Raw genomic sequence first — 23750 nt, forward strand, 5'->3', positions numbered from 1 at the left:
TTTCAGTCATCTGTGGCAGAAGTGAGCTCTAGGTTGTGCTACCACCATCTGCTCCAGATCCCTCCCAGGGTAGAACATGCTCCCTAGATTCTTCCCTTGGGCTTATGACATGCCCAGCAATGTTGAACAATTGCCAGTGTAGTTCTATTGGGCTTCCAAGCTCACTTGAGAAAATAATGAGTTTAAAACAGAACTTAACTTCCTACAAAAGGTTTTTGAGTATATGTGTACTGAGGGCAGTGAGAGTGTAACAGTCTCTGAGGGACACTAGCTTGCATTGATTACTTCTACTTTGCAGCTGTGTGTCCCTGGGGAAAAAGAAATCTGCCTTTCTATAAGTTGTTGAATGTTCATTTGGTTTTTTGTTTGTTTGTTTGTTTGTTTAGAACATTAAGCAATTCCTAGAAAGTTGCTCTATCTTATAACAACTCTCCAAACTCCACATGCTACTTTAGTCTCAATCCTTGTTTTCTAAAAGCTGGATGAGGCCAAGAGATTATCTAGCCCAATACAGAGGACAAGTCAACAAATTCGTTAAAATCATCAGAAATTTGGAGATTTGAAACTATTCATTCATTTTCAGCTAGCAATCACTTGTTATATATCAGGCTCTGTGCTAGGTGCTAGAGGCACATAAGTGCTGGGTAGATGGAGATAAATGATAGACCATCCTTGTCTCAGAAGAATTCACAAGCTATATGGTTTAGAGTTTACAAAATATTCTCAAGTATATTATGGTATCTACTTTTTACAACAATCTTTTAAGTTTGGTATTACAACTCCCATTTTATATGCCACAAAATTGAGGCTCAGTAGAGTTAAAGCATTTTCCCGTAGTCACACAGGAAAGTAGAAGCAATCAACACAAACTAGTGTCTTCCATAACAGTTACACTCTTGCTGCCCTCAACCTACAGCCAATACACATAGTCTCAGAAACCTTTGCAGAAAGTAAAGTTCTATTTTAAACTCATTATTTTCCCATCGGCTTCCCATCTTCAAATGGAAACATACTAGAAGAAATTGCAACCCAAAGACCAACAAAGCAGAGTCACACCTTTCACCTTTGCCTTTGTGCAGAATGAAGAGAAGGGAAAAGACTACTGTGGATATGCCACTCCTGTAGATCTCAATCATCCAAGCATCCCTAAAATGAATTCTATACAAGGCAAGCTTTATCTCAAGTACAGTGCATTCATTCTCCAATGTGCAAGATGTACAACAGTGAGATTCCATTGACGGTACTGTCATAACATTTTTAAAAGTTTCTGTTACTAGCACTCCTAAATCAATAGAAAAAGAAAATTACAAAAGATCATGAACTCTTCTGCAGAAAGAATAATCACAATGCATGTTGCAGGGGAAAAGGACTAGGGGTTTACTTTGAACCTCAAGTTCATATGTGCTCCCTGCTCCAACTTCCACAGCTCAGAATCCACTTAGCACATCTCTGGGCTTTGCCCAAACCACTTACTTTTGTATCACAGGATAACAAACCAAGCCATAACTGGTCAACTAAAGGCTCCTGGGAGACTTATAGAAACCAACACTAGGTGAAAAGTGATGCTCAGCTTTTCTTGGCAACTTGAGATTTCATGAAATGAAATCAAGGGCTAGAATTACTGCAAAGAAGTTCAGCTCATTGATTTTTTTGGTCAGATAATAATGTATACTTCAACTCGGGGAGGTTTTCCTCTGCCTCTTTCCTGGGAAGAAATCCAGGGTTATATCCAGGAAAAATTTTAACAAACAATGTAAAATCAGAGCTATCATGAACATTTTGGCATTGAACAGAAAATATTCTAATTTTTTACAACATAAAGAAAAATAAGTGGTGCAGGCAAATAGATTTAATAAATTTGGGTTAATACATGTCCTAATATAGCAAGGTTTCTAGATATCTAGATGCCCCATTATCATTCTGGCCACCACCCTTTGGACATGCTCCAGTGTTGTCAATGTCCTCCTTAAATTATGGTGTTCAAAAAGGGATACAATTCTCCAGATGTGGTTTGATGGTGAAGTGTACAATCAGGCTATTACCTCTCTTTAAATGGTTCAATAACTTCTACTACCCCCCAGGACATATAGCCTATCACTATAGCAAAATGACTGTCTTTAGTATTTGATACTGATGTTCCTGTATTCAGACTCAGACAGGAAGAAATGTGTTTTTATGGGCCTTTTCAGTAGTAAGCTGGGTATTTAAAAAAAGGAGAGTATACTTGTGTTTGGAAGAAGAGAGGAATAAATGAACCATGGAATCTCTTTCAAGCACTTTAGGGTAAGGCAGTCCTTATAGAAGCAGGTTTTTTTTTTTTTTACAAGGCAGTTTTTCCAGCACTGTAAGAATGGCAAATACTTAAGAACTTTTTATGTTCCTGGTATAAATGCCTCACAATGGGTTAGAATAAAAATGGTCCTTGTTTTCAAGCTTAGGTACCTTAATGGAAGAAAGAAAAGTAATATTTATGAAGTAACTGCAAGGTACATGCCAGGATCTGTGGTAAAATTGGTCATATCACATGAAGTTTCTGTTCAGGTCCTTTGCACACTTTTATGCAGCCAATACACATATGAAAAAATACCTCAAGATTACTGATCATTAGAGAAATGCAAATCAAAACCACAATGAGATACCATCTCACACCAGTCAGAATGGCAACTATTAAAAAGTCAAGAAACAACAGTTGCTGGTGAGGCTGTGGGGAAACAGGAAGGAAACAGGAAGGCATTTACACTGTTGGTAGGAACGTAAATTAGTTCAACCATTGTGGACGACAGTATGGTGATTCCTCAAAGACCTAGGGGCAGAAATACTATTTGACCCAGCAATCCTATTACTTGGTATACACCCAAAGGAATATAAATCATTCTATTATAAAGATACATGCACGTGTATGTTCACTGCAGCACTATTCACAAGAGCAAAGACATGGAATCAACCCAAATGGCCATCGGTGATAGAATGCATAAAGAAAATGTGGTACATACACATCTTAGAGTACTATGCAGCCATAAAAATGAACAAGATCATGTCCTTTCCAGGAACATGAATGGAGCTGGAAGCTGTTATCCTCAGTAAATTAATGCAGGAACAGAAAACCTGACACAGCATGTTCTCATTTGTAAGTGGGAATTGAACAATGAGAACACATGGGCACATGGGGGTAAACAACACACACTGGGGCTTGTTGAGGCGGGGAGGGAGGGAGAACATTAGGAAAAATAGCTAATGCATGCTGGGCTTAATACCTAGGTGATGAGTTGCTAAGCACAGTAAATCACCATGGCACACGTTTACCTATATAACAAACCTACACATCCTTCACATATACCCTGAAACTTAAAATAAAATAAAAAAATAAAGAAAACTAGGGAAAAAAATCAGTTAATGTAATCCATCACATCAAGAGCCTAAATAAGAAAAATCATATGATCATATCAGTAAATGCAGGAAAAACATTTGCTGTTTTTCCTGCCAATATCCTACATCATTCACGATAAAATCTCTCAGCAAACTAGAAACAGAGGATAACTTTCTTCACTTGATAAAGAACGTCCACAAAAAATTTTACAGCTAGCATCATGCTTAATGGTGAGAAACTGCATGCTTTCCCCTTAAGATCAGGAACGAGGCAAGAATGTCCCTGTTTCAGCACTCCTATTCAACATTATACTTAAAGTACTAGCTACTGCAATGAGACAATAAAAGGAAATAAAAGGTGTACAGATTGGGAAAACTACAAGACTCTGGTAAAAGAAATCAAAAATATCTTAATAAATGAAAAGATACTCCATGTTTATGGATAGAAAGGCTCAATATTATTAAGTTTTCAATTCTTTCCAACATGATCTATAAATTCAATGAATCCCAATCAAAATCCCTGCAACTTATTTTGTGGACATCAATACTAAAGTTTATATGGAAACACAAAAGACTCAGAATAGCTGTAACAGCACTGCAAAAGAACAAAGTTGGAGGACTGGCATGACCTGAATTCAAGAATTCCCATCAAGGTACAGTAATAAAGACAGCTTGGTATTGGTGAAAGAATTGAAAAACAGATCAATGGAACAAAATACAGAGCCCAGAAATAGACCCACACAAATACAATAATCAACTGATCTTTGACAAAAGAGCAGAGACAATTCAATGGAGAAAGAATAATCTTTGCAACAAATAGTGCTGAAACAATTGGACATCCACATGCAAAAAAGTGAATCTAGATACAGACTTTTCACCTTTCATAAAATTAAGTCAAATATATCATAGACATAAATATAAAATGCAAAACTATAAAACTTATAGAATGTAAAGTGGGAGTTATGGGTGACTGATCTTAAGTTTAGCAGTAAGTTTTTAGATATAACAGTAAAAGCACAATCCATGAAGTTGAAAATTGATTAGTCAGACTTATCAGGCACTAAGCAGAAAAACATCCATTCTGCAATGTTAAGAGAATGAAGAGTAAAGCATATGTCAAGAAAATGAAAAGACAAGCCACAGACTAAGAGAAAATATTTGCAAAACACATATCTGATAAAGGCCTTGTATCCAAAACACTCAAAGAACACTTGCAATTCAACAGTAAGAAAACAACCCAATTAAAAAATAGGCAGAAGATCTGAACAGACATCTCACCAAAGAAGATATACAGATGGGGAAAAAAAAATAGAAAAAGATATTCAATATCACATATTATTAGGGAACTGCAAATTAAAATAACAATGAGATACCATCACAAAGCCATTAGAATGGCTAAAATTCATAACACTGACAACACCAAATGATGGCAAAGAGGCACAGCAACAGGCACTCTCATGCATTGCTGGAGGGAATATTAATCAAATGGTACAGCCACTTTATAAAGCAGCTTGGCAGTTTCTTACAAAAGTAAACATACTCTTACCATGTGATCCAGCAGTTGTGCCCCTTGGTGGTTACCCAATTTATTTGAAAACTCATGTCTACAACAAAACCTAGTGTTTATAGCAGTTTTATTTATAATCACTAAAACTGGAAGCAAGCAAGATGCCCTTCAATAGGGTAAATAAGCTGTTGTACATCTATACACTGGAATACTATTCAGTAATAAAAAGAAATGAGAGATTAAGACACAAACAGACATGAAGGAACTCTAAATGTCTATTGCTAAGTGAAAGAAGCTAGTCTGAAAGGCTACATACTATATGATTCCAATCATATGACATTCTGGAAAAGGCAAAACTACAGAGACACTAAAAAGATCAATGGTTGTCAGGGATTTGAGAGGGGAGAGGAGAACATGGGAAAGTAAGTGAAGCATGGGATTTTAGGGTGGTGAAACTATACTGTATGATATTCTAATGAAAGATACAAGATATTATGCATTTGTAAAAAATTATAGAACTGTGCAATACAAAGAATGAACATTAATGTAAACATATGGGCTTTGGTTAATAATAATGTATCAATATTGGTTCATTAATCATAACAAATGTACCAAACTAATGCTAATAATGTTAATAATAGAATAAGTCCTGTGCAGGGAAGAAGGAGTACACAGAAACTCTGTACTAACTGCTTGATTTTTCTTTAAATTCAAAACTGTTCTAAACAAATAAGGTCTATTAATCTTTTAAATTTTTTTTTTTAAAAACTAGACCTTGGAAATTAGCCCTTGATGGAACTAGTGACTAGAACCACTGAAGAGTGTTAAATCACTCCCTCTTTTTCCCCCTCAATCTGCTTTGACATTTCTTTCATGAGTTAGGGAGTTTTCACATACAATAGATGCCATATGGTATCAATGTAATTTTAATTGAAAAAACCACTGGAAAAGGTTAATGGACCAAAACAGCCAAATAGGTAACACATTTCAATGTTATTTTTAAATATTAAATGATTTTTTAGAAATCAGCCACATAGAAACTGCAAGTTAAGGTTGTAAGAAAAGCCTTACATTTTAAAAACTAAATAACAGAGAAGACACTAAAAGTGTTGCTCCAATTTCTGTCAGATTTTTCTGGCATTTTATGTTTCACATTAATTTAACTAGAATGGAAAAAGCTTAGAAACAAGTTGCTATTAAATATAAGCAATTTATTTGTGCAGATCCATGACCAATCTGTAAATATATACAGTCTTGCTTTTTAAATTTCACACACTAGGCTTCTAAATACAATGTACATCAATGAGGAATAGAGGAATGAGTGAAAGAAAGAAGAAATATATGCTTTTCACAGGTTATTACGTATATCATTTGATAGATGGAGAAATAGATAGATACAGATATTTCCCTAAAGGCTATTATAGATCAGAGAGAACAATTAAAATAATTCACTCAAAGGGTCCTCAGAAATGAGAAGTGAATATCTCTAACTACTAGAAAATGTATGAGCCTGCAACAGTTGACCAACTCATTAGCCCAACTAGTTCTTCTCGTTTACCTACCATTAGCTTTCCTGAACAACTAGTTTATTTTAACCTTCTGGACACCATAATTCGGGTAACTCATCATTTTTCCCTCTTCACATTTATTACTAGAAAGCTTAGGGCTAGATTTATGGTCTGCTTCTATCAAGCATAATAAACTTCATTATGTACTTTGTGTCATAACCTTACACCTGGCTCCATCTTACGTTCCCCTTTGCCTGATAGTTCCTATGTATTTCAGTTGCACTGCATCTTACATTTATTATGCACATATTTGTAGAGCACTTTAAATTCCTCTGGGGACAAAGTAGGATAAAAACAAATAGGTAAATAAATAAGGAGAAGGAGGGAGAGGAGCTATACCTACCACTTAAAGAAAAAATACCATTTTAACAATGTTTTCTCACAAGTATGAGTAGCAACTATAGAAATGTTTATGTTTATAAATGGCAAACACCTTGTCAGGGACTCATTAGCAGTTCAACACTGTCTTCCCTAGCAGTGACCAAAGCCCTTGGTTGACATTCTGGACACTGGCCTTGGGAAAGAATTTATGAGTAAGTCCTCAAAAGCCATTGCAGCAAAAACAAAAATTGACAAGTGGGACCTAATTAAACTAAAGAGCTTCTGCAAAGCAAAAGAAACTATCAGCAGAGTGAACAGACAACCTACAGAGTAGGAGAAAATATTCGCAAACTATGCATCGACAAAGGTCTAATATCCAGAATCTATTAGGACCTTAAACATTTGAACAAGCAAAAGACAACCCCGTTAAAACACGGGCAAAATACATGAACACACACTTCTCAAAAGAAGACATAAAAGTAGCCAATAAACATACGAAAAAAAATGCTCCACATCACTAATCATCAGATAAATGCAAATCAAAACTTCGATAAGATACCATCTCACACCAGTCAGAATGACTATTATTAAAAAGTCAAAAAACAACAGCCTTTCTGCACTGCCCACAGAGGGGTCCATACAGCGTTGTTGGGGATTCCTGTCCTAACTCAGAGGAAAACTTTCACAACGTCCGGAGCCCTTGATGTCCTGCAAATCAAATAGGAGGGTGTCCTTAAGTTCCTTGCAGCAGGAACCCACTTAGGTGGCACCAGCCTTGACTTCCAAATGAAACAGTACATCTATAAAAGGAAAAGTGATGGCATCTACATCCTAAATCTGAAGAGGACCTGGGAGAATCTTCTGCTGGCAGCTCGTGCCATTGTTGCCATTGAAAACCCTGCTGATGTCAGTGTCACATCCTCCAGGAATACTAGCCAGAGGGCCGTGCTAAAGTTTGCTGCTGCCATGGGAGCCACTCCAATTGCTGGCCGCTTCACTCCTGGAACCTTCACTAACCAGATCCAGGCAGCCTTTCAGGAGCCACAGCTTCTTGTGGTTACTGACCCCAGGGCCAACCACCAGCCTCTCACAGAGGCATCTTATGTTAATCTTCCCACCATTGCTCTGTGTCACACAGAGTCTCCTCTGTGCTATGTGAACATTGCCATCCCGTGCAACAACAAGGGAGCTCACTCAGTGGGTCTGATGTGGTGGATGCTGGCTTGGGAAGTTCTGCACACGCATGGTACCATTTCCTGCAAACGCCCGTGGGAGGTCATGCCTGATCTCTACTTCTACAGAGATCCTGAAGAGACTGAAAAAGAATAGCAGACCGCTGCTGAAAAGGCTGTGATGAAGGAGGAATTTCAAAGTGAATGGACTGCTCCAGCTCCTGAGTTCACTGCTACTCAGCCTGAGGTGGCAGACTGGTCTGAAGGCGTGCAGGTACCCTCTGTGCCTATTCAGCAGTTCCCTACTGAAGACTGGAGTGCTCAGCCTGCCACGGAAGACTGGTCTGCCGCTTCCACTGCTCAGGCCACTGAATGGGTAGGAGCAACCACTGGTTAGTCTTAAGCTGTTCTTATATCAGCTCTTAAGCAACATGGAAATAAGGTTGACAAAAAATAAACATCAGTTTCCAAAAAAAAAAAAAAGTCAAAAAACAACAGATGTTGGTGAGGATGCAGAGAAAAGGGAATGCCTATGCACTGTTGGTGGGAATGTAAATTAGTTCAGACACTGTGGAAAGCAGTTTGGAGATTTCTCAAAGAACTAAGAGTTGGACTACCATTCAACCTAGTAATCTCATTACTGGGTATATACCCAAAGGAAAATAAATCATTCTACCAAAAAGACACATACACTCACATGTTCATCACAGCACTATTCACAATAGCAAAGACATGGAACCAACCTAGGTGCCCATCAATGGTGGACTGGATAAAGAAAATGTGGTACACATACACCATGGAATACTACACAGCCATAGAAAAGAATGAAATCATTTCCTTTGAGGCAACATGGATGCAACTGAAGGTCATTATCCTAAGCAAACTAATGCAGGAACAGAAAACCAAATACCACATGTTCTCAATTATAAGTGGGAGCTAAACACTGGGTACTCATGGAAATAAAGATGGCAAGAATAGAAACAGGGGTGGGTTTAAAAATTAACTACTGGGTACTATGCTTAGTACATAGGTGATGAGATCAATCATACTCCAAACCTCAGCATCACACAATATATCTATATAACAAGCCTGCACATGTATCTCCTGAATCTAAAATAAAAGTTGAAATTAGAAAAAATGCCCTTGGTTGAATCTATGTATATGATCCTTCCAAAATCTTCCATTTTTTTTTTTACCTTTTTCCACATCTTAAAAATGTGAGTCAAATGTAACAATGTTAAAATTAGGGAGTTGCTAATAAGGCTACCTTCATCGTCACTCAGAATATGTCTGGTTTCACACTGGGTTCAGGAAAAAGACACCCTTGAAAAAGAAGGAAAGTAGCTAAACAGAACAGTGTAGGAGAATCCCACATGAAAACTTGTTTCTTAAATAGATAAAACTTTAAGAACAGTTTGTCTTGTAAAACCCACTGGGGTTTAGAAACCCGTTTTACTGTGGACACACCAAGAATAACTCTGGTTCTTGTAAGAGAATGTTGGGGATCAGTATTTTTTGTGCTGTCATCTCGATGAGTTATTTCTGTTATAAGTCATGATCCTTAGCCTTTTTTCATTCTTTTCTGTCTCCCAGGATTTCATTTGGATCAGCTAATTCCTGGTTGATTGGAAAATAGTGTTACTTATTCAACATTCTCGCGGCTAAGAAATGACACCTACAAAGAAGTATCAGGATCACATTCTTAGATTTTTTAGTTCATTCTTCACAAAAGAAAGCTTGATGGTACCCAAAGAAGTAAAGTTCTACTACAGTTCTTCCAATAATCCACATACTGAGTAGTTAAAAGGCCCCCAGGACTCACCAAATCATTCTATTTAATTAAAAGCTTTTCTTTTTTAAAAAAGGTCATTCTCCAAAGAGTTTATGAGGAGAGGACACAGATTACTCCAAACAGCCATTCGAAGAATGGATTATATCTTAGCTAGACCAAAAAAAATCACTAACATATATTCTACGTCTGGCTATTGTTTTCTCAACTTGTGAATTTTTTAATAGTGTATGACCGTAATTCCACAAATCAAGGCTAAGGAGTTTCTTCTCTCAAGCACTTACTATTACCAACCACAGCTTAGGAAAATAAAAATAGGCTTTTGAGTAAGTATGAATGAAAGATTCTGCACCTTAAAGAAGGAATAGCTGCACTTAATGGTTTAAATGCAAACATTCCGGTAGTGCCTTTATCTAATAAAAAACCTGTATTTCTTTTAAATATCCTGTAGTCATGAAAAGAAAGAGCCGAACATCTAGGGGACATTTTGTGTTATTATTAGGACAATTAATGTGTGCATTTTACATAGGCTTGCTCTTATATGCTCTTCTTTCCCTCTTAAACCACTTAGACACTAAATTAATATCCTAAGAAAGGTCAATTGCCAGTAGTGTATGCAACCATTGTTATTGAGAGCATTGTGTCTGTAACCGTTATTAAAGATTTCCATAGCACTTTTCATTTCTGCAAGTGCTTTACAGCCAAAGCTTCAGTGATTACAAAAGCAACAGACTCCTCTTCCCCATTGTTATTGGAAGGTGCATTCCAGCCCTCCTTTCCTTCATTAATGAGAAGTATCATTAATTGGCTTAACATTTAAACACATACCCCCTCCCACATGAATTGGCTTAACATTTAAACACATACCCCCTCCCAAAGCCTTAATCATTCATATACTTAACAAGTACTAACTGAGCACTCATTGTAACAATTTTCTTTTGACTCTTTACAGATAGAGAGCCATAAGACTCACTGTCTACTCTCTTGTTAATGATAAGGTAGATCGGAGATAAGCAATCCCAAGCCCCAAAGGCTTGGGCTATTGCTTCCCTTGGTGACTCATACCACAGTCTCTAAAGATATGTCCAATACAAATTTCAACTTGTTTGGGACCTAAATTATCATAGGCCCCTGACATTAGGTAAAGTCAGCAACATTAACCACTTGCTAAAAAACTACTTAAAGACCATTTTTGAGACATTTTTGCTGTCTCATTAGATTGATTGCACTTGTGTAAATACATTTTTTCCATTTAATATTTACTGAGTGTACACTCTCTGCTAGACTGTGAATAAAATATGCAAACAACTTATCCCTGGGTCCTAAAGGCTTGCAATAGCCAGCTATAGCCAGCTGTGATAAATACAAGATGGCCTATCTCATTTGAAAACCATAAATTACCCATTTCAGATTTTAAAAATCTGTGTTCTAACTTAATTCTCTCTTTCTCTATCATTGAATGTGAGCATGTGTGTATGTGTACTCGTGCATGAATGTGTTTGAACAGTCACTAAGGGAAACATTATTATCCCAATTTCACAGATGAGGTAACCGAAACTAAGACTGGCTCCAAATCATATAGCTATGTAGTAGATGGTGGCAGCAATGAAACACAGAACTCCTATTTGTCCAATATTTTTTCCATTATGTCCATCTTCTTCAAGGGCAAATATTGCAGAGCACTTCAAGATTAGCTTTAGGTATAATAAGAACTAGCATCCTTGGAGCATTTACCATCTGCCAGGCAATGTTTCAAGCATTTTATGTGAATTAATTTATGTAATTATCAGAACCACCCTATGAGGTGAGTATAGTATTGTTTTCACTTTACAGATAAGAAAACTGAGGCACAGAGATGTTAAGTAACTTAGAAAACTTATACAGACAGTAAGTAGAACAGCCAAGATTTGGATACAAGCAGTTTGAATCCAGAGCTTACCTACTAAATTACTATGTAACAGTGCTTCCAGATATAGGTAGTTTGTCTATTTTTCTTTTTTCTTTTCCTTTTGGTTTGACTCTAAGTAAATTTAATACCTCAGCTGTTTGGCTACACTGGGTCTACTAAATATTTCAGGAAAATAACTCTACAACTTAGGTAAGATGTGATGAACAATGCAAAAATCTGAATGATTCCAACTACTTACCAACAACAATAATTCCCCAGAAATGCATTACCCATGTTGCCTTAGAGTCATGAAGAAATGGAAATGATAAGAAAATAAGTGAAAGAGGTCAATATTGTGCATTTCCTAGGGATTACTGGTACAGGTATGAAATCTCAGAGCTCTCAACTCTAACCATAAAACTCTGCTATTTAATTGGAAAGCTGGCCTTTGCAAAAAGGCCAGGCTCTCCCTTGAGTCGCAGTTCGTTCAAAGTGCTACTGGCAGAAACAAGGCTCAAGGGCCAAGATCTTGACAGTTTCTTAGGACTCAGTTTCCTGCAGGGTATTCCAACACACGAAACACAGGGAGGATGAAGGCCAGGGGACTCTTGAAGGCTGGCATAATTAACTCAGGGGAAGAGAGCTGCTCAGGTATACTCAGTGGGCTCCAGAAGCAGGTGAAGACTTAGCAGGAAGGTAACCACCACCACAGGGACTCCAGCCAAATTCAGTGGCAGGTGGGCAGGGGTGGCACACAAGCAAAGTTCAACCATGCAGCTTTCCCCTGAGCCTGTCCAAAAGAAGGAATGTTTCACCTTCAGCCAACTGCTCTTATATTCTATAAACATTATAAAATGATTTTTGCGTCCACATAAGAACTGAGTTGTATGTACGTGTGTGTTAGGGAGTCTGTGTGAGAGAATAGGGTGGCGGCGGCGGTGGGGTAAATCTCCAGGATTAAGGTTATAACCTGACAAAATAAGTCAGCTGGTAGGAAAATAGCCGTGTTGCTCTAATGAAGTTCCTGGTCTAGCTGGGCATGTTAGTCTCTGTTTCCCCCAGTTGTCTTATAAGACCATCAAGGCACTAAAGCAACCATGTAATTTATCATTATTATTTGATTGCTGCGGAGTTTGATAAATTCTGGATGCATCTCCAAAAGTCTCTAATGCCTACATGCAGAGGGGGAAGAGTTTCACAATTTACTGAGCATCAAGCACCCCAAGTAAAGAATTCACTCTCCAGGAAGAACTCAAGAGTAAGTAAAGATTGACTCCATGGACTTTTTCATGAAGCAAAACTTTTCTCCTTTTTCCAGCAGGTCTTTGCAACATTTTTTTGACATTGCCTTTGCTTAAAAAGAAAATTATTGTCATGTATCCAAAACTAGAGTATATACCTACCTGAACACTACCTATGATGTCTCTCCTCCTTCACACCCCACTGTACCTCCTTCTCCCCTCCTTAATTTTTGGATAAAGAGCCAGTTCTACTGACATCTAAAATGGAGGGAGGCAGTAGAAAAAGAGATACCCACACTCCCATGTTCACTGCAGCATTATTCATAATAGCCAAGACACAGATAACAACCTAAGTGTCCCTTGACGGATGAACGGACAAAGAAAATGTTACAGCTGGGCATAGTGGCTCACACCTGTAATCCCAACACTTTGGGAGGCCGAGGTGGGTGGATCACCTGAGGTCAGGAGTTCGAGACTGGCCTGACCAACATGGTGAAACCCTGTCTCTACTAAAAATACAAAAACTAGCCAGGTGTGGTGGCGTGCACCTGTAATCCCAGCTACCCAGGAGGTTGAGGCAGGAGAATCACTGGAACCCGGGAGGCAGAGGCTGCAGTGAGCCGAGACCGCGCCACTGCACTCCAGCCTGGGTGACAGAGCAAGACACTGTCTCAAAAAAAAAAAAAAAAAAAGAAAGAAGGAAAAGAAAATGTTACATGCACATATGCACACACACATACACATGCACACTCACATATACACACAATGGACTATTACTCAGTCTTCTAAAAGAAGAACATCCTGCTGATTGCAAAAACATGGATAAACCTGGAGGACATTATGCTAAATGAAGTAAGCAAGACACAGAAGGACAAATACTACATGATACTACTTATCTGAAGAATCTTAAATAGTCAAACTCATCAAAGCAGAGAGAGGAATGGTGGTTTTCAGAGCCTGGGTGAGGGCAAAACAGAGAGGTATCATCATTCAGTGGGTACAAAGTTTCAGTTACACAAGATGAAGCCCTAGAGATTTACCATACAGAATAGTGCCTATAGTCAATGATACTGTATAAATTTAAAATTTTGCCAAGAGCATAGATCTTATGTCAAGTGTTCTTATCACAAAGAAAATAATAAATTAAGAGGATGGGATGAAACTCTTGGAGAAGATGGATATGTTTATGGCACTGATTATGATGAAGGCTTCAAAGGTATATACTTATCTCCAAATTCATCAAATTGCACACATTAAATATGTACAGCTTTTTGTATGTCAATTACACCTCAATAAACTGGAAAAAATACTATAATACCAGTGTGATCTAGGAGGCAGGTCATCTAATCTATGTAGGCCTAAATAAAATATTACTTGGTACATATTTGCACCAAACCAGCTAAATTCTGAGGCTTAGCTACCACCTTAGTTCTGGTCTACAGCAGTTGTTAGGGACTTCAGCAACTATCTGAAAAGCCTAAAAGCCTAGTGCAAAGTCGAAGAAATGAGTTAGAGAAACATCTTTTTTATTCAAAGCTTAACTGGATTTGTTTTTTTAAAAGGGACAAGATTTATTAAGATTCAAATATATAAAGGACATACAAATAACAGTTCTGTATACGAAATGCCAGATACCCTGCATGTAAGAGCATACATGCAGGGTGCCTGGCTTAAGAAACCTTTCTCCATAAAGCAGTGACTTAGCCACAAGAGCTGCCTGTATTGTACTATAAAACAATCACAGTTGGGTGCAATGCCGCATGCCAGTAATCCCAGCACTTTGGGAGGCCAAGGCGGGAGGATCACTTGAGCCCAGGAGTTTGAGACCAGCCTCTGGACAACATAGTGAGACTCTGTCTCTACAAAACATCAAAAAATTAGCCAGGCTTGGTGGTGCATGCCTGGGGTCCCAGCTACACAGGAGGCTGAGGCAGGGGGACTGCTTGAGCCCAGGAGGTCAAGGCTGCAGTGAGCCATGTTCCCACCATTGCACTCCAGCCTAGGTGACAGAGGGAGACCCTGTCAAAAAAAAAAAAAATCACATGTGAGGTTCATGATTAAGGACCAGATGACCTAATGAAATTGGACCTTCTGAACATTCTTGAATACTTTGATTATTTTAACAAAATGTGGAAACCAGTTTAGTAAGAAGTTATAAAAATGGAGAGCCAGCAATGAAAGTAATCCTAGAATTAATCTGGAAGAAGAGAGGGTATGGTCAGAAAGACAAGCAACCACTCCCACAAGTATAAATGCTTGATTCAGCTTCTCTATTTTGTGTTGTCCGAGCACCTCTGGCAAGGTTCACATGCAATATTAGAATCTCCTAGAAAGTCCCAAGTCCTGAGCTAGAAACAGAAAGCAAGCCACCCACTGCTACCTCAGTGACTTACAGGATCAGAGATGGGGCCATTTGTCCATTTGCTACCATTTGTCCCCAAGCTCCTAACAAACTACAGGTCTTTATTTGCACAAGACCAAAACCTATTATTTCAGAACTCCCTTTAGCAAACCTCTGGCAGCCCTTGTCACTACCTCCCAATTGCTATTCCAGATAAAAAGGGAAGAGCAAGCACAGAATCCACCTCATAGCAGGATTGTTCTTCTATTTTCTTCTAGGAGTTTCACCCTCAGTATCTCACAATAAGTTTCTTTCCTCGTAACTCCCCCATCTCTCACCCCCATTTAAATCTGGGAGGGAATGGGGGGAAGGAGTGAATTGGAGGAAGATAACTCCATTCGGACAGATGGACAAGGGACAGTATACACTATGAGGGCTCAATCCATCTGTGGAAAAGGAAATCCAGCTGTTGGCCAGGCCTGCCCCATCTATGTCTGCTCTAGGTACACTGACATTTTCTGGGTTCAAAGGAAACGGCACCTGAATTACTTAAAAGCCCGGGCACTATTTTAAGATAATGCTTGGAGTAATCTGATGTCTAAAGTGGCTTTCTGCCAAAAGGATCTTTTGTCACAGTGCTACATTCAAGACAGCTTATTTTAAATGGACATTTGAAAAATGGTCCATTGCTGTAATTTGGCAATGTGCCTGGAAAAGGCTGAATTTGAGATTGGGCATTTTAAACAAAATCTCTAAAATACAAGTTACAGTCACTTTCCCTACTGAGGTCATCTGATCCTGTTGCTTAGCACTTTCCTTAAACATGCCTGGGGGCCCCTCTGTGTGGGCCTGGAGGCATCCCCAATTCCAGTGCAAAGGAAGACACGGCACAATTGCACTGTGTCTCCTCAGCTGACCTCACTAGCCTGACCCAAACACTAAATTCCATCTCATGGGGTCTAGAATAGTGAAGTTGACATCACTGAAAATTCTATTTGTTTAAGGAAAGAAAGATGAGGCCAAACCCCTCAAAATGGTATTGTTTAGGTTTGAAACACACCACAAATAGATGAATTAAAATTCAAGTTTGTCACTTTCCCAAATCTGCATGTGGAAGTCACTACAGTCTATGACTCTGGCCCGGAATGACCAAAACCAAACTAGAGAAGTAAATTGTTTCCTATTATATTCTCCTTAGGCTATAAATTCTCTGGGCAGAGAGGGAAGAAGGAAATATTAGTGCTGTGTGGTCTTGGCATGCCATTATGTCAATGTGTCATTGGAATACTAATGTAAATAATGTTCAAATCGCCCCTGTAATAGACCCATAATTAGCTTGCTCCATTCCTATGCTGTGTTTAAGCTCTTCAGAATTGCTCAGATCTGAGGTTTTACTATAGAACAAGACACCAGTATTCAGAGATGCTGACAAATTCCAATATGTCTCTTTTCCCTGTGTCCCTTTCCTTCTCCTGTATTTAGTTTTCAGTCTCCTTTCCACATGCCTCTCAAAGAACGCCAGGTAGAAGTCAGTCGATGTAGTCATAAAAAGAAAAAAACTAAAGAAAAGTTTGCCTGCCATCGCTCAATGCTTGTTAGAGTAAAACTACAATGGTATACAGTACATTTTTTTTTAAGCTAAGGGGTTATATGGGTCAGCTTACACACTGGCTTGCAAATCTGTTTTCTCAAAATGAGTTGGGCCAGACAAGAATGTTAATTTATTTGAGCAGACATATGTCACTATTGATCATAAACAAAGGTGCTGGTGTGGTGCATCATGCCAGCACATCCAACATGGAGAAAGCTCTGCTCCCGACAAGCAACCAGGTAAATACATTCACCATGATAGGTCCCAACCTCCCTGGAATCATGTCTCTTTCATCAGCTCATTTGGGTTGATGGTATCATCATACCCCACCCCCTAAAAATGTTGTATGCTCCTTTTTCATTAAATTAAAATGAAAGTTTATTTTGTCCTAAGAATGCCATGGCATTACTGCAGACAGTGCTGATATTGACAATCTGGGTTGAGTATCATGGTTAACGTGATGTCAGAACACCAGTTTTATAATGATGACTAAATAACAGTAACAAGAACAATGATGACAATAGTAACAAGAACTAATATCAGCATAGCACATTCGTTTGGACTAGGCACTATTCCAAGTGCCCCTTACATTTTATTAATTAATTACATTATTATTTAATTATTATGATTATTTCCACTTCATAGGTGAGAAAACTGAGGCTCAGGGAGCAGAAGCAATTTCCTCAAAGCCACACAACTAGTAAGTGGTGCAGAGCTGGAATTCAAAATGAGCTCTGAAGCATTCCTCTCTAATGCCTGATATGGGAGACTAGACATTATCCTTGGAGAAGGAAAGAGGAAGGCAGTTTGAAGTGGCATATTCACTGTTACTGAAATTTCACATAACAAAAAGGGGGTAGAAAATTTTTATTATTATTATTATTATTATTATTATTATTATTATTATTTTGAGATGGAGTTTCGCTCTTCTTGCCCAGGCTGGAGTGCAATGGCGCAATCTCGGCTCACTGCAACCTCCACCTCCTGAGTTCAAGAGATTCTCCCGCCTCAGCCTCCCACTGGGATTACAGGTGCCCACCACCACGCCCAGCTAATTATTGCATTTTTAGTAGAGATGTGGTTTCACCATGAAAATTTTTATTAAAAGAGTGTATGAGTTAGTCATGAAGGCAGAGTCCAGGTGGCCTGCATACCAAATGTGAAGAACAGTACCAATTGACAAAGAAGCACAAAACTAGACAAAGAAAGGGACTCAATAAATAATTGAACTAACTGAAAATTGAGAGGGAAATGCAAATAAAATGGGAGCACTATGTAGAAGGCAGTCCCCTTTTAAGGAAAAAGAAGAAAGAAAAGCATTTTAGGATGAACAAAATGTCTTGGAAAAGGAGCAGAACCATGTTTTAATTTGACCTAGTTCATGAAGAGTCAGCTCTTGAACACTAGTGACAGTTATTTCTCCAGGAAAAATATCAGAACGAAGGAAAAAGCCAATAAAGTGAACATAAAAGAGCAGAGTGAAGGACTCCAGCCATGGAATATTTTCCATGTGGCAGAATAATAATGAGGTGGACCCTTCATCTTTGGGTTCTGTTTTGGGTTTTTGATACGTTCTTTCAGTCCTTTATCTCTGCTTTGATGAGTAATTCAGAAGAATTTTTATGCTTTTATATGAGTATAGTGCTGTCTCAAATAAACCGCCTGCCATCCTGGATAGGTCATTTTTCCTCTCTGGCCTTCAGGGAGATAGGACTACCTGAGTGTTAAGTTCCCTTCAAGCATTGTAATTCCATAATTCTGTGCTATTTCTCCATAGTTATTAGTTGGCTGATATTACACATCAACTCCAGTAACAATATAATGTAGTATCTTACTAAGGTACTGTATAAACTCATATAGGACATGCAGAAAGCATAGGACTCAAGCAAACATACACAGAAAATATGAAATGAGTTTCTGGTTTTATCCCATACAATTTTGTGTAGAAACAGAGAGAGTTAATTGGCAGAAGGATGCTGGCAGATTGGCTGCTAGGAAACCTCATTAGGTCTGGATTCTGGCCCTCAGAGGTGGATTCACTTCAACCAAGCTCACAGAGGGCCATGTTTAAAATTTTAAAATGCCCAGGATTTGGAGGCTCAAAACTCAATTTGATAATGTTCCAGATTGATTGAACCCACACTATCAAACCCTCCAAAGACTGCTGGAATAAAGCTGAACACTAGAGTACCCATTTACAATGACATATATAATATTTGTAACCCATTTATAATGATACATATAATTCATGAGGTGACAGATCCTCATATAATCTCCCTACTGATAAATAACATAGGAAGACAAAATATAATCCAAAGCTCACCTAGTGACCATGGAAGCAATGTCAACCCAAGGTATAAGGTTTGAATATCTAATTATGGCATCATGTTAAAATATATCTCTATAAATAGGGTATTATAAATAAAATATTATAATAATAGCTAACATTTTTTGAGAAATTACTGTGTGTCAGGCACCATACTGAATATATAAATTATCTCCTTTTATTCTCACAATGGCCCTATATGGTAAGTACCGTTATTAAAATTCCCATGTTATAGACAGAAACTGAGGCTCAGAAAGGTATAACCACTTGCCCAGGGTCATGAAGCTGGGGAGTGGTGGGCCTGAGATATGAACTCTAATCAGTCTGGATCTGGGATCTCACTTATAACCACTTTGCTGTGTTGTCTCTGTGCCTAGCCCAGAGCCCAAGAAGGCAGTTTCTTTCTTGGTAGAAGGGCACTGATCAGTGTTACTATCTTTCTCTGTGACTTTCTCCTTTTCATCTGCTTTCATGACTGACAGCCCATGGCCCCCACTCCCTGATTGACACATTCTTTCTTCTACTATGTTAACACTGTCAATCAGGCTACTGTCTGGCCTTTTTTCATAGCAGCCGTTAAGTCTGTCTCTGTCTCAGTCTTGTTTTTTCTCTTTTTTTTTTGAAATTAAAAAAATAAAGTTCAAAGAAGTAAAGTAATAATCACCCATATTCCCACCAACTGTTATCAACATGAGTTAACTTTTGGCAATTTGCTGCCAGCGTTTTTTTTTTTTTAATACATTTATACTTCACAAAATTAGACAACGAATATGCGACTCCATTGTTCTTTTGTAATTCAGTCTCTTCAAAGTGAATTTACATAGTTCTGTTCTCATACATAGCTTGTTGATTTTCTAGCTTAACTTTTAGGTAGCGATTTCATTTTCCTTATTTTCAGGGTCTTGGGGAGGCCCCTGTAAGTTGCTTCCATGTCTCAACGATACATTCAAAGATATGTTGAGATTGATATGAACAGACAGGCAGATAGCCTGGCCATCTTATTAACATTAGGGCCCAAGATCATGCACTCTGTCTAGCCTGTCTAACTGCCCTAATTGTCAGAAAAATCTATTTCAGCATAAGATTGTAAAAATTGGTATCGTGCCGGGGTCAGTAATTACATAGTCTTTCCCCAACACAGCAAAAGGATGTGCATATTGACAAGGAAATTACAGGATTGGACATAAACAATTCACTACATGAGGGACTTTGGCAGAATTGAGAGCATCACTTTGAAAAAGAGATACCTTGGAAACAAAAATGTAACCCATGAAGAAGACACCTCTGGCCATCTCTGAGAATCATAAGCATAATTCATGATATCTAATAATCACAACATTAAGTCTATATTTATTTCAAAATAAAAAATTAAAAGGGGCATGGGTTTAAAGAAAGGTGCATACCCAAAACTATTTTAAAAAGTTATCAGTGGAAGTGGTAAGACTGCAAAGTTAATGGAAAATAAAAAGCCTCCCAGAAAGGAAAAACTGTGGTGTGCATAGCAAATATCAACACGTGAGCACAGTGAACAATGGTCAAACACACTCTTTCTATCAAATCAAAGAAGCCTTTTCAGTCTGTGACATATTAAACTTCTAGGGTTGTAATTATGGAGTTATCTTTATAGTTTATCTACTCTAAATATATCTTCCTAATAATATATATAGCAGAAAACTGAGGAGATATTGTTAACTAAATTCATTGCTATTTCTGATCAAAACACATTCTCAAAGAATCTCATTACACAGATTATAGGGTATCAACCAAATGACTGGCGCCCCCTCCTGGCCTTCCCAAGAATGACAAAACAATCCCCGTCTCAGCCCTCCACAGACCCCTTTTCCAGCACTACTTGGTCTATCTCGTCTACGCATAGATCCACAGTGAGGCCTGTTGCTAGTATTCCAGACCATCAAACTGTGATGCCCATATTTTTATTCACTTTCAACTGGAGTGGCAAAATGTACCTACCTATACAGGTCATGGCTGTATGTGGAAAATCAAGTGAAGAGCCTCTCCATTAAATGCAGCCACTGATGCCAAGATCCTTAACTATTGTTTATTATTCATTGTTACCAATTTTCTGAGTCATTTGAGCTGGACATCTCAGGCTCCTTGAGACCCACCTCCATCTTCCTGTCTTTGCTCACACTGGCTATTATTCCTTTCCAGTCACAGCCATTTCCCATAGCCCTGACAGTGATAATCCAAAGGTCAGAAGAATACTAGGTCAGGTGCCTCCCCAATACCTTATGACCTAAGAGACTGTTCCAATCACAGTCCACGAACTTTGCTCTCATTCTCTTATAGCAATGAGTATACTCAAAAATTAGTACAGCAAGGAAGTAGTCACGTCCTTTCTTTTTTTTCTTTTTTCTTTTTTTTTTTTTTTTTGAGATGGAGTCTCACACTGTCGCCCACGCTGGAGTGCAGTGGCGCAAACTCAGCTCACTGCAACCTCCACCTCCCGGGTTCAAGCAATTCTCCTGCCTCAGCCTCCCAAGTAGCTGGGATTACAGGTGCCCACCACCACGCCCAGCTAATTTTTTTGTATTTTTAGTAGAGATGGGGTTTCACTATGTTGGCCAGGCTGGTCTCAAAATCCTGTCTTCATGATCTGCCCGCCTCGACCTCCCAAAGACGTTGTTTCTTTCTTAATGCATGGACCACAGGTATTCCAAGAACAGAGATCTTATTCTTATTCTCCTGGTTTCAACCCCTCTTTCTCCACTCCTCTCTTGGTCTCCACCCCCTCTTTATTCTCTTTTTACTTTAATTCTAAGTCTCAAGCAATTCCTGTATGGTAGGCTTCTGTTCCTATTTATGCCTGCTTATCTTCCCTGGACCTCTGGAGCCCAAATTCTTGATGTGAAATTATGACTTCATGGTACCCACCTCCTTTTCACAAGTTAGAAGTCTGACCTCTGACTCCAGCACACTTGCTGGACCCACAACCTTGCCAACATCTTCTAGTTGTGCCTGATACCCCAAATTCTGGTTTCAGAATACAAAAGCCCAGCATGAAACTATTAATATACATTTCCTCTTATCTCAGTTCTGTTTATTTTCATCTGTTGTTTAGATTAGAAATCTTTGATACTAGAATTACATATGTTGAAATCTGAAAGGCCTTAGAAGTAATCTAAGTCAATGACTTCTAGCTATTGTTGGTCTGCAAACCTGTTATGTCAGAATCTCCTGGGGTGCTTGTTAAATATACAGATTCTTAGGCCCTATCATAGAACTGTCAATTCAGAGTTTCTAGGCATTGGTCACAAGAATCTTTATTTTAACAAGCTCCCCAGGCAAATCTGATGCAGAGCCAAGTCTGGGCACTCTGATGATCAAAGCTCGTCAATTCACAGATGAGGAAACTGACAAGGCAGGAATTAAAACCCAAGCCTCATGAGCCCCGGTCTTTTGTTCTTTCCATCATCCAACTTTGTCTCCTCCTGGAAGAAATATGTTAGAACTGCCTTGAATAAGAACAAGTTATAAAGTCAATTAGCAATAAAACCCTGTTTTGTAAAATACACAATGGCCTATCTGTTGAACTTGCTCAAACCCCTGCTTTAAAAAGGGTTGCACACTACTGAAGACAGTCATCTTGTGATGACACACATTACTGAAGATTTATGATTTTTCCCCCCAAAATTACATGGGTCAAAAGCAGGAGGGACTTGAACATTTCAGCAATGCATTGGAGCTTGAGAGAATTATATTGGGATGGTTACTTGAGCTATCTGAACTGCTTGTTACCCTTTCTTTATGAAGACTGTAGAAGGCAAACCAAAAAGTCAAAAGCAGACTGGAAAAGAAGCAATAAAAGAGAAAGATCCTGGCCCCTCAGACAGCCCCCTTCTTTAGTTGTTTATAGTTGAGTTGTTACTTACATGTAACCATCAGAATAGATTCTCACAAAGAATTTTTTCCATTATAGATAAATATTTTGGAAACAAAATTAGTAATGGACCCACTGAGCAACTGACACAAATTAAAACAGCAATGTGATTATTAGACATTATAAACAACTGAGAATTTGAGATAGTTTTCAAGTACTGTTAGGTCTGGCCAAGATGAACATAAAGTCTATTATAGCATTATCATGATCTCCCTTTTGGCAAAAATGTAAAAGGTCACTTCAGATTTAGTTAAACATGATAGCCAAAGACATGCAAGAGACACTCAACTGGGAATATCAGTTTGTCTTCTTGACCTGGGACTACCTGGATGACTCTGAGAGCTTGGTTTGAATATAATAACAGTACAGGGCCCGTGGCTGATTCTTCCCTTCAAATACCAAGACATTTGGGGTTATGTTGCTACCCCAACCAGAGGTGAAGGACATGAAACACTTTAGATTATCGCACAACACTTGAAAAATTTACATATTTTCTGCCTTTAGTGTTTTTTTACCCTCTAAAAATATGGTCTGCAATTTTGAGAAAGTATTATCAAAGGAAATCACAAGGACTTTATTAACATCATCTCATTAATCTTCAAAAGGCAGCTGTAAAGCAATAGAAAATTTTACTGATGAGGAAACAATTACTAAGGAAGCTAAGTGACTTGCTTGAAGTTATTAACTTAATTCCTGGCTCAGTTAACATTTGACACCATTGACACTTTCCTTCCTAAAT

General features: G+C 38.4%; 2 protein-coding genes across 4 annotated transcripts in view; one reads left to right on the plus strand and one right to left on the minus strand.

Moving 5' to 3' along the window:
* The window catches only part of GPC3 (glypican 3), a 467577-nt gene that overhangs the window by 233719 nt on the left and 210108 nt on the right, over positions 1-23750 (minus strand). The gene's annotated exons all lie outside the window — the stretch shown is intronic.
* Positions 7549-8091, plus strand: LOC105738083 (40S ribosomal protein SA-like). The gene has a single exon (XM_030806718.1). It carries the CDS (start codon positions 7549-7551, stop codon positions 8089-8091), a length of 543 nt encoding a protein of 180 aa, XP_030662578.1.

Source organism: Nomascus leucogenys, chromosome X (assembly GCF_006542625.1).
Source record: "Nomascus leucogenys isolate Asia chromosome X, Asia_NLE_v1, whole genome shotgun sequence".
NCBI lineage: Eukaryota > Metazoa > Chordata > Mammalia > Primates > Hylobatidae > Nomascus > Nomascus leucogenys.